Source organism: Silurus meridionalis, chromosome 22 (genome assembly GCF_014805685.1).
Source record: "Silurus meridionalis isolate SWU-2019-XX chromosome 22, ASM1480568v1, whole genome shotgun sequence".
Classification (NCBI taxonomy): Eukaryota; Metazoa; Chordata; class Actinopteri; order Siluriformes; family Siluridae; genus Silurus; species Silurus meridionalis.
Window position 1 is genome coordinate 5,665,364 of NC_060905.1, and position 11,684 is coordinate 5,677,047.

Below are 11,684 nucleotides of genomic sequence, written 5' to 3' on the forward strand. Positions count from 1 at the left end.
TAATACATTCCTGAGGGAAATATTTTTGTTTGTGTAGCATATTTAACAATGGACATTGTCTAAAAGCAGTTTTACACAGATGAAGTTTTAATAAAATGTATACGTTTATTCTTTATAATTGTAAGTTTGTCCCTAATGAGTAAGCCAAGGAGCAAGTCAGTGGTGATAGTGGCAGGAAACAACTCCCTGAGATGACATGAGGAAGAAACCTTGAGACACAAAAGGGAACCCATCCTCATCTGACTGGCACCAAATGCCCAGTATACAGTATGTATACCTTGTGATATACTTCAATCTCAGAGAAAGCTATATAAGAAAAACTATTTCAGATATTTAAACTTGACCCCATTTAAATATTTTCCAAACCATCTGCTGGACACAATGAAAATTCCAGATAAATCCCACAAACCTTGAACTGCTTGCGATTGCAATAGTAATAAGAAATATTCCGTACAAGTCCTTCTAGCTGCATGTTCTGGACAGTTGGAGGAAACCAGAGAACTTTGAAGGAAACCCATGCAAACATGGAAAGAACATGTGACACAAACCAGAGCTCTGGGTTCAATCGGGGACCCTGGAGCTGTGAAGCAGCAGCACTAACCTCTGTGCCACTGTGCAGCCCACGATAAATGAGTGGACATGCAAATTACAGCATGTCAGGATGATAATAATGATTACGATTTAAAGGGCTTTTATTGCAAAAATGTCTTTATTCAGTCAAGAGTGAAAGCAATTGTTACCTGCTGTGTATGCATTTGATCAGAACAACATGTATCTGGGCCTTACTTTCTTTGTTCGCCTTTCATTTTTCTTTTCCAGAAGACATTCTGAATATATTTTTTACGTGAAATTTTGGACAAACAAGAAAAAACTCAGGCGGAGGTAGTTAAATGAAGCACTCGTGACAGGACTTTAAATAATAAAACATTACAATACTATTCTTTTATATCGCCGATGTAGGCTTGAATACCTCCTACATAAAATTGTAGGCCTGTTCCCACTTTTGTTGGCAGTGAAGACAGTGGAAGTAGTGTGGAAGCAGTGTCCATTACCTGATCTGATGATACATACCCTGAACATAATAAACTTAGTGGAGACACTATGGACTTGATCATGGGGCCAAAGAAGGAGTTTTGACCAGCTATTATCGATCTTCAGGAAAGCCATGAAATAAAATAGATGTTCACTGAAAACAGATTTAGGTTCATGTTAGAACCGGATGTCATGGAAAGAACAACTCTCTCCAACGATTCTCTCAAAGGTCATCTTTTTGCACCGGAAACCAAACCGCTCGTATCGGCTACTGTTCCAAACCACATTCTCGCAGTCTGATGATAATTGGTTTTTCGACAGCTCCAAACCGCCTCCTTTGGCTGCTGTCAAAAGAATATATTAGCCAGCCATATCCCTCAAAAAGTTTAAGATCTCTCTAGGTAATTTCCCCTTTTTCGACCGCTGGAAAGTCTTCCGCTGAGGGATTGCAGCCATTGCTGAAAGCAGCCTGAAGATTAACTGTACCTGTCAGTTATACGCTGAAAGCCTCCAGAGCCAGTAGGCTACTAATCGCCACACTTTAAAACAAACTGTCATTTTCTCTCGTTTGTCAGCGCCAAAGAAAACACGAAAAGAAAAAGAAAAGAAAGAATGATGTGATGTCGCGTACCTGCGCAAAGTCTACCCACCGTGCTTCTTCTTTCATTAACCTGGTTGTTGTCACGTGTGAAAGACGTTAAAACCTACTTTTCCCGCCATCTGCCTTTTAGTGCACAAGGAAGCGCTGTGTCATTCCACACAGGCCTGCGGTTTCGACGTGTCAGGAAGGGGCCAGGCGTTTACACGTGTAATTACAACTAATCACTTTAACATTTTAGGCACGATTGAAAATCATGTTTTCCATCTCCTGGATATATTCACTCGATGATGCATGCATGAGCAACATTTCAAAAGCCTTTTACACCTCTGCAAAAAAGCATGAAATGGCAAAATATTATGCTTTAAGTGGTTTTAAACAACAAATTATTGGTTAGGAAACAAGCAAGAAAAAAACAAATGCACTCCTGAGTCTCTCCTGTGTTTTGCTGCAGTGAACTGTATGGAAGAAGCCAAATGATTTTATTTATTTATATTGACTTCTTGTACCCAAAGGAAAAACCATGATAATGGTGAGACTGTTTGATGTAAAATCCACATTTGTTTTCTTTTATTTTTAAACAAAAATATATTCCACAATGTCTTTATTTGATTATCTGCGATTACATATCACATATCAAACCTATAAATGAAACCAGGATTGTTTTCTTCCTTGAGTTACATAAAGTTTATGAAGTTATTAACTACACTCCTCTGTGCACTAGGTTATGTTAAAGAGATAAGCACTATGATAGGCAATTTTTACTAGATTCATATTTTGGATTTTGCTTCACCTCTATACTGTTATTTTTCCTGGAAGCTGCAAAATTGTTTTACAGCAATATATACAATAAAACAGAAATCCAGGATTTACACAGTGATTATTGGGTCATTTTTCTTTTTATTACAGAGACCTAATGATTGTCTTTTCTTTCTTTTTCCTCATTAGGAAACGAATTCTACATGCAATAGGATTTCACTCTCTTACTGCCTTTTAAACGATGAAATATTTTGGGTCCAGCAGATGGCACTAGTGAGTGAATGCCTGTGAACATCAAGAATGACCTGCTATATCACCCTGAACTCAACCCTAGAATACACCATTGGGATGAACTGGAACGCTGACTGCACCCCAGGTCTCCTCACCTCACCTACATTAGCACCTGACTTGACTAACACTCTTGTGGCTGAATGAATCTCCACAAAATCGAGCCAACCTTCTTCCAGAAGAGTGGAGGTTATTATAACAGCGAATGGTGATGAAATGTGAAATGGGAATTTCCAAAAGCACATATGAATCTTAAGGTCAGGTGTCCACAAACCTTTGTCCATAGAGTTTATTACTTAAGTTAGTGTGTTGAAATCTTAAATCTCAATTCCTAAATTTCTTGTTACATATGTACTTTTTTCCTTTCATTGTTCAGGGTTTTTTTTTTTTAAATATACTCTGGTACACCATCTTATTCTACCCAGTTATATAACTTCACACTGACCTACTATTAAATATTGTTAATATATAATAAACTGCAATGGCAATTTTGACAAGTCTATGCCCAATGTCGAGTATGTGAGAAAGTGGTTGTTGTAGTCACAACACCAGTCGAAACACCAATTGATTAAAAGCAAAACAGAGAAAAAAATTATTTTAATATAAAATATTCAAATTATTCAATCTGTGTACAGAAAACAAAAAAAAGACTTTTCTGTTGTTTTTTTTTACATCGAGTCAGCATGCGCTCTGTCTCCACAGCTGATATTCTAATTAGTATCCAGATCCAGTTTTTCCCTAAGACTCCGGGGGGCCGTCATAAAGCTGTGCCTTTAAATCAACATTATCCCCTTTACTAGCTCATAATATTAAAACAGCAAAGCACCAAAGCCATGACAGGAATTCATTTTTTGGGTGACAGGATTATAAAATTGGCTCGTTAGGAATTAGTGATAGGTGTGTGTGTGTGTGTGTGTGTGTGTGTGTGTGTGTGTGTGGTGTTCATCGTTCCAATCCTTCCGGCTCCAAGTTGCTACACCTCTCTGTTTCCGCTTTAAGCAGCTCCTGTTGCTCTTTCTCAATCTGCTCCTGCTCTTTGGCATCCAAGTCCTTTAGCTTCTGCTCCACATCCTCAGGAATATCCACCTCCATCAGGTTCTCAATCCCTTCCTCTGGCTCGTCTCCGATCAATACCTGGGACACCCACAAACATGTGAATCAGAAATATGGGCGGAGCCTGTCAACTTCACGATGATGTCTAATAGCATAGATTTGAGTTGAGTGAGAACAGTGTGGGATACAGGAGGAGTTCAGTATAACCTGATTCATGAGCTTCCAGACACCAGTTTAACAAGATTGCTATTAATTAGACAGACCTAACAAGACGGGGAAAATATATTGTATAATCCTGTAACACAAGGCCAGTAAAACACCATTAATCCTAAGTAAATATTAGGCTCATATCAAGCCTTGCACGCTGAATGGTTTACGACGGTGATTAAAACAGCTGGGTAAAAACCCAAAAACGACTTAAGCTAGGCTTGTGGATTCAGATCAAACGGGATCTCCCACATATTACAGAATACACCAAGCTTTATTAAAAGACTTTCTGACATTTTTTCCATGGAACCAAGCTCTCATATTACTCCTGCCACCATGCCCCAGTGACAAAACCAGGAGTTTTTCCACCAATTTAGTGCATCCCGTCGTTTTTTTTTCCCTTCCAGTCAAGCCAATAAATCTGTTTGGCTGTACTGAATTCCGTCTGCTTGCTGTCTGGGGTTAAACCAAGCACAACAACCAGACACAAACTTGTTGGCATGTGAGCCAATGAGCAAGCAAGGTAAAGCTCGGAAACTTGATTCATGTTGTATGGACTTTGTGAATTAAGGTTTCATGACAGAACTTTAAGCTCGATATCGTTCGTTTTTACCTGTACAAGCTTTTCACAGGCTGAAATCACGTGCGGTTCCTTCTCCCACGTATGAAACTCGCGCATTATGGGATAAACGTTTTTCTTCTTCATAATCTGCCGTCCCGCTTTGGTGGCTGTAAGCTGTGATGATTCGGAAAAACCATTACAGCACCAACATTTCACCGAGTTTATTCTTTGAATAAAGCACTAGAAGCATTGAAGATAGAAATCACATCAAGCAGCATAAGAAAGCTGTTTTACTACCAGCAATAGTGTCTCGATAAGCATCTTGCGGATGTCAGGGTCTTCCTCTCTCTTTTTGTCCTCTGGAAGGTACTGCAGATCCACAGGCAAACCTTCACACACACAAAAAAACCCATACAATCCAGTAATCAACACAGGCTTCCTCTTATGATCTGGTTTCTGTTAGGTTGTTGCTTTGGACCATGGCTACTAGAAATGCTATTACCTTGGCAATGCTCCTACATCATATGCTCTTGTTAAACATCTCATTCCTGATTTTTCCTCCTGTGTTTGCTGTTATAAAGAGCTCCAGTCGTCTGGGAAAGCTTCCTACTTAATTTTGAAGCATGGCTTTGGAGATGTGTGAATATATTCCACAAAGATATGGTATAAAAATAAAACCATGTTTCATTCTGCATTAGAATCAACTGAATATTTCTGGCTGTTGTTTAGGACACATTAACGTGCTGTTAAAGGAAAACTAAAAAGGCCTGAAACACGTGCACTTAAACAATCTAATTTCACACATTAACTGCTACCATTTATCTATTATTTATCTTTAGCAGTCATTATGGGAATTCAAGCACAGAAACAGTAAAAAAAACAAACAAAAAAAAAAACAAGTGCTGGACACAAAGTCCCAGAATGCAACGCGACTCTAGTTGTGAGCTACAGCAGAGACTCGGCTTGACACTATTTGTATTAAAGTTCAAGCTTTGGAACCCTATTGTTTGAACAATGTCCCAATCAGAAACTATAAGTTCTAAATCTTTTTCACTAGGCAGACATGAGAAAACATGAATTAAAAAAAAAATTACGTCATAATTTCATTACAAAATAAATCACGTTTAAAAAAAAAAAAGATGCAAGATTGCATACATCTTAATATATTTAAACACTGCCCTCTGTTGACGGATAGAGGCAACTGCAAGTGTAAACGGTAAGAAAGAAAGAAAGAAAGAAAGAAAGAAAGAAAGAAAGAAAGAAAGAAAGAAAGAAAGAAAGAAAGAAAGAAAGAAAGAAAAAGCCTAAACACATTTTAGATTTTATAGCGAACATTAAAAAAAAAAAAACTTTTACATGTTACAAGCAGACAGAAAAAGGAAACAAATGAAATATATATATATACAAAAATAAAACTTTAATTAAATAAAAAAAATTTGATAAAACACTTATTATTTATATTATTTGGTTTAAAACCTAATAAAAATAAACACTTCTTACCCATTCTGGAACATTTCACTCCTCTTTGATGTGTTGAATGTGTTCTTTAGAGCTAAAAATAGAACTTTTACATGTATGGCATATGGCAGATGCCTTTATCCAGAGTGACTTGCAATTATCCCATGTATACACTTCATGTATACAGAGCAGTTCAGGGGCCCAGAACTGGCAGTTTGGTAGTGCTATGGCTATGAACTCACACCTTCTGATCAGAAGTCTAACTGTTAAACCACTAAACTACAAATTACCTTCGTTCTCCTCTTCAGATAGCTCCTCGGGACCAGCCAGCGGCAAGAGCAGAAAGGGCAAAATATCCACCTCATCATTCAGTAACCACTCATGATGGGCTGTGACAGAAATACGAATAGAGTGCACTCATATTATATATTCACTTATATATTATATCATTCTCTACACATAGTGTGCTTTATACACATACACACCTTACATACTGTACATCCTGTATAGATAGATAGATAGATAGATAGATAGATAGATAGATAGATAGATAGATAGATAGATAGATAGATAGGTAGATAGATAGATAGATAGATAGATAGATAGATCGATAGATCGATCGATCTACTTGGACACTTGGAGTGTCATGTTTAAAGGGATGTCCAGTAAAAGTCATTAAAAGGACAGTGCTAGCTCTTTTGATTTTATTAAGAAATTTTACTATGCTACCACCACCATGCTTCATCTGTTGCTGTTATACACCACATTCTCCTGCTGATATAACATCCAAACTGCTACAAAACATTAAATAGGCTAACTGAAGCCTTCTTTACTGTCTTGAAGAGGACACTTTCATACTGTTCACCTCATTTAACTGGACAAACTGGAGACCCTTATGAACTTTATCTCATTTTAACAGCTGTAACAGTTTGGGTTTTTGGACAGTGCAAGCCGTAGCACTCGAAAAATGCCTCAAGCAATTTCTCTGCAATCTTCCTTTCATCACAGTAATAATAGTAATAACTGAACAATATAATCCACGGATTTTGACCTCCCCAGTGACTACACTGGAGCCAGAGATTTTTAGTCCTGAACTTTCCACTCGCCAAACACATCCAAGTCTGGGATGACTGAGGTTTGGATAAAACAGACAAATAATCGAAAGACCTCAATAATCTGAGACCTGGGGATCCCCATATCTCATTTTTCACTGTCTTACACTTCAGTTAACCTCAAAATCTATTCAATAAATAAATAAACCAATAATGAAGATATTAATAAAAAACAATTAACTGACAAGCTCCAAGATTTTGATTAAAAGTGATCAAATAAATTAATAAGTAATTCAGTACATAGATTACCTACAAAAGTTTGGAAGTTTGCTTGAGAGATACCATGCATGTTCTCTTGTTTATATGCAACTAGTTAATTTAAAAGGCAGGAAGATTTACATTTACCAGACAAGGATATAAAATGTACAGATGGTACAGGTTATTTTCACTAAAACTTGTCAAAGATGTTCTTCACTTTTCGGAGATTTCTTTTGGAGCTTGTGATCTAGTTCATCCCAGAGCAGTTTGACACTCCAGACAACTGTTTGCTCTCTAAATAACACAGAGTTTGGACATGCACTTCGGCTCATTGACTTGTTGTATGGTGAATTTGGTTCCAATGAACCACAGTCCAGATGGAATTGCATGGTGGTAAAGTATGGAATGGCAGCCATGTTAGTTCAGTTTTCCTTTAACCCAGAATAAGTCTCCAGCCTTCCCTGCTCTAAAGCAACCCCAACCCTCCATGTGTGACTGTGGGGGTGAGGCAGTCTGATCACATCATCTCTCCTGTTCTCCATCTTACACAAGTTCTTCTGTTAGAAGTAAAAATCTCCAATTTGGAGTCACCTGTCTACAGAATTTTCTTCCACTCATTCACAGTTCAATTCTTGTGTGTTTTCCAGTTTTTCTAGTTTGTTGCATATGAACGAAAGGAACATGCATGTGTGTCAAAAAACATTAAAAAACTAGGTGGTCTCAAACTTTTGTCAGGCACTATACAAAACAAATATACTGTTTTAACGTTGCCTGCTACAGGTACATAATTGGATTAATAATTGAATAAAAATTACATTTACTTAATTTGTTAATTTATTTTAGCAATAGAAATTTAAGTTTTTCCAAAAAAGGAGACAGATGACGTTCATTTACGAGACCCATCTTATTTTCTCTTGTATATTTAGTATTTGCTCTTTAATTAAAAAGTACTTCTTATCCAATTACTCGATTAATTGTTGGAATAATCAGTAGAATAAACGATTACTAAAATAATCAATAGCAAAAGCTCTAATATTGAGTAAGCATGCTAAAATGGGTTCTCAGAAGGGTGTAAATGGCAGTGCAGTCTACAAGCATGGTTTTTTCTCTGTTTTACAGCAACTCTCACTTCATATTCGGAGTCACTGCTGTACTCTATATATAATACTCTGACTATAGGTTCTAGAAATGTGTATGACCCAAGAAATGTAAATAATTCAAAAACCTACTGTAGTCAAAGCAGCAGTTTCGGAGAGTCCCCACAACTCCACCACGTCTAGTCACTGATGCCTCGTATTGTGTGTATGGAAGAAGCCTCTGTATCACACACCTGCAGCAAAAAATTGCACAGTAGAAACTTTGCTGTAGGTCCTGTATATAATTTTCTTTATATTCTATATATTTCTTTTGTAAATATATATATTCTTTTCCACCGGCTTCACTGAACAATACTGACCTTTCCTTGTCCAGAATAAAGTGCCTGGCCTCAGGTAACTGGGTGAGGTTGGACAGCAGTGTTCCCAGGTAATGAAGCGATGCTCTCTTATTAAAGCCCTCGGTGCAGAAGATCTCGACTATCTTGGCCATGCCGATCTGCTGCTTCTGCAGCTCGTGCAACACGTCCACACACGTCTTTTCATGCCTGGAAAGGTTGCTGAGGATGGAGCAGATGCGGTCAGAGAACTCATACTCTGGGTCAAACAGGTGGGTTAGCAGGATGGGTAAAATGCCTGTCTCCTTCACCAAGGGCTTGTGCAGTGTTTCATCAGCTGAGAGGTTGACCAGGGCATGGTAACAGTCCTTCACTATGGCGATAGAGACATCTGCTGTGAGCGTGACCAGAGCCTTGAGGAAGTCAGGCTTTGTCCGTAGGTAACGGCAGCCATCACGTGTTCCTGTCAGTCCAAGTATGTATTCCGTTGCCTGGCCCTTAACATCTGCCCTCGTGTCCAGTCGGAGGAAAGAGAGGAGCTCTTGAGCCTCTGTGTCACTTAGCATTGTGTCTACTGGACTGTTCAGGCAATGCGATTACAAAGGCTTTAATGAGCTCTTGGTGTCTGGAAAACTAAAGACATACACAGATGATAAGATTACACCAAAACATCAAATAATGAATATAATATAAGCAACAACAGTCTAATCACTGGTCACCACCGTTCCCAATGTCCAATCACTGGTCACCACCGTTCCCAATGTCCAATTACTAGTCACCACCGTTCCCAATATCCAACCACTGGTCACCACCATTCCCAATATCCAATCATTGGTTACCACTTTTCCCAACATTCAATTACTGGTCACCACCATTCCCAAAATCCAATCACTGGTCACCACCAATCCCAACATCCAATCACTGGTCACCAGCATTCCCAATATCCAATCACTGGACACCACCATTCCCAATGATCAATCCCTGTTTACCACTGTTCTCAATGTCCAATCACTGGTCACCACTGTTCCTAAAGTCTAATAGTGATCAGTGATTGGACGTTGGGAATAATAGTAATTAGTGATTCGACATAGGGCACACTATTGATCAGTAATAAGACTTTGGCAAAAACATTGATCAATACTGTCAAACCTGACACACTTCTCTGTTCTTCATTTAATGTCTCTTTTGTGCAATGTTGGGGGCTAAATAAATAAAATAGCTAACTAAATAAATAAGCTAAATAAAAGGGCATAATTTCATCAGAATATATAATTCTTTGTTTCCCTGAAGACTCACTCGACTGTTTCATGCATACCATAGAAAATACATAATACTTTTTTGCTGCCATTACCAATGATTTATTAAAAATTTCAAAATTTTCTATGTTCTGTTCTAAATATCTTCCTTCATTCCTGTAGCAAAACTTTCTTCAGACTTTGATATGCAAATAATCAGGACAACCAACCAATATGCAAATAATATATGGTCCACTTGGGACTTTAAGCCACGTTCTGAGAATGTGCTTCCACCTTCCATCGATAACACTGACTACAAGTACATGAATAGTAGAAACGGTTGCAGGAGTAGTAATCGTTCTAGTATAAGTAGTAGTACTGGTAGTAATAGTGATGTTTGTAAAAGTTGTAGATTTATTGGGAGTGGTAGTTCTAATAATGCTTACATGAGTAGTAGTAGTAATATTAGTAGTTTAACCAGTAAAAATTATGTTGCTGGTGATAGTGGTGTTAACAGTAGAAATATTTACTAGTGGTAGAATTAGGACTAGTCTTAGTACTGGTAGTACTAGTACTAACTGTAGTAGTAATATTAGTACCATAAAAGTTGGTAATAGTAGTAGAAGTGGTGATGATAATAGAAAGTAGTGTTAGTCATGGTAGAAATAGTACTAGCTGTAGTAGTAGTTTTACGAATAGTCGTAGTAGTAATAATAGAAGTAGTACTAAAATTATTGGTGGTGGTAGTAGTACTACAAGCAGCAGTAATCGTAGTCTTAGTAGTAGTGGTATTCTTATAGTAATAGTCTTAGTAGTAATTTTATAGTATTTGTTATAGCAGTAGTATTGGTGGTGGTGGTAGTAATAGTTTTAGTAGTAGTATGGTAATAGTCTTAGTTGAAGTATTATACGTGGTGGTTTTAGTGGTAGTAGTAATAATGTTAGTAGTTGTAGTAGTAGTATAGGTGTTGGTGGTAGTATTAATAGTCTTAGTAGAGGTAGTATAGGTAGTGGTGTTAGTTTTATAGTAAAAGGTTTAGTTGTAGTAGTATAGGTAGTGGTGTTAGGAGTAGTAGTTTTTACAGTAATAGTCTTAACATTCTTTAGAAAATCCTACTATAATTACTATAAGTGTGGGTTTTGGGAATAAATCAATGACACGCGCGTTACTATCATATCAGATCATCCGTTATTATAACAAGTAAAGGCTATAAACAATAATAAAAGAAAAAATGTTTACCACTTAAACAGTGAACCACACATAATTAATATAACACATAATAAATACACCTACCTACTGAAGGACTGAAACACATGGAAGATGGAGACTTCTTCCCCTGGTTTGGAGCTGACCGGCGGTGTTTTACTGCCACCAACAGGTCTGGAGTGAGAAGGTGTGAGTCAGGATTCTTCTTATTTTTAATCCTCTTTATTTTTGTTATATAGTTTTAAATTATATATATTTTTAGTTTGTATGAGCACATTACCTATCAGATATCTATTAGAGTTATATACAGACAGTTACAAAATAAAACATATCAAACCCAACATATGTACCCTCCAATTCCTATAAGAATTATAATGCAGTACAGTGTTTTTTTATATAATTTCTAATATAATTAAAACAACAATAATAGAATATCAAATGCAGACTTTATTGACAATTTGTATTTACACTAATAAGCACCATTCGGAATGAATTTTAACATTAATCTCTCGCGTTATTAACTAAATGAAATCCATGCGTTTC

At 37.2% G+C, this 11,684-nt stretch overlaps 1 protein-coding gene across 1 annotated transcript; it reads right to left on the reverse strand.

The window, feature by feature from the left end:
* Positions 1-2,942: 2,942 nt before the first annotated feature.
* Positions 2,943-11,673, reverse strand: hgh1 (HGH1 homolog (S. cerevisiae)). Its single transcript, XM_046834875.1, has 8 exons — positions 11,422-11,673; positions 11,229-11,315; positions 8,724-9,332; positions 8,497-8,597; positions 6,248-6,346; positions 4,797-4,888; positions 4,551-4,673; positions 2,943-3,811 (listed from the first exon to the last, which is right to left on the reverse strand). Exons 3-8 carry the CDS (start codon positions 9,263-9,265, stop codon positions 3,620-3,622), a joined length of 1,149 nt encoding a protein of 382 aa, XP_046690831.1. The 5' UTR covers positions 9,266-9,332; positions 11,229-11,315; positions 11,422-11,673; the 3' UTR covers positions 2,943-3,619.
* Between the last annotated feature and the right edge of the window lie 11 nt (positions 11,674-11,684).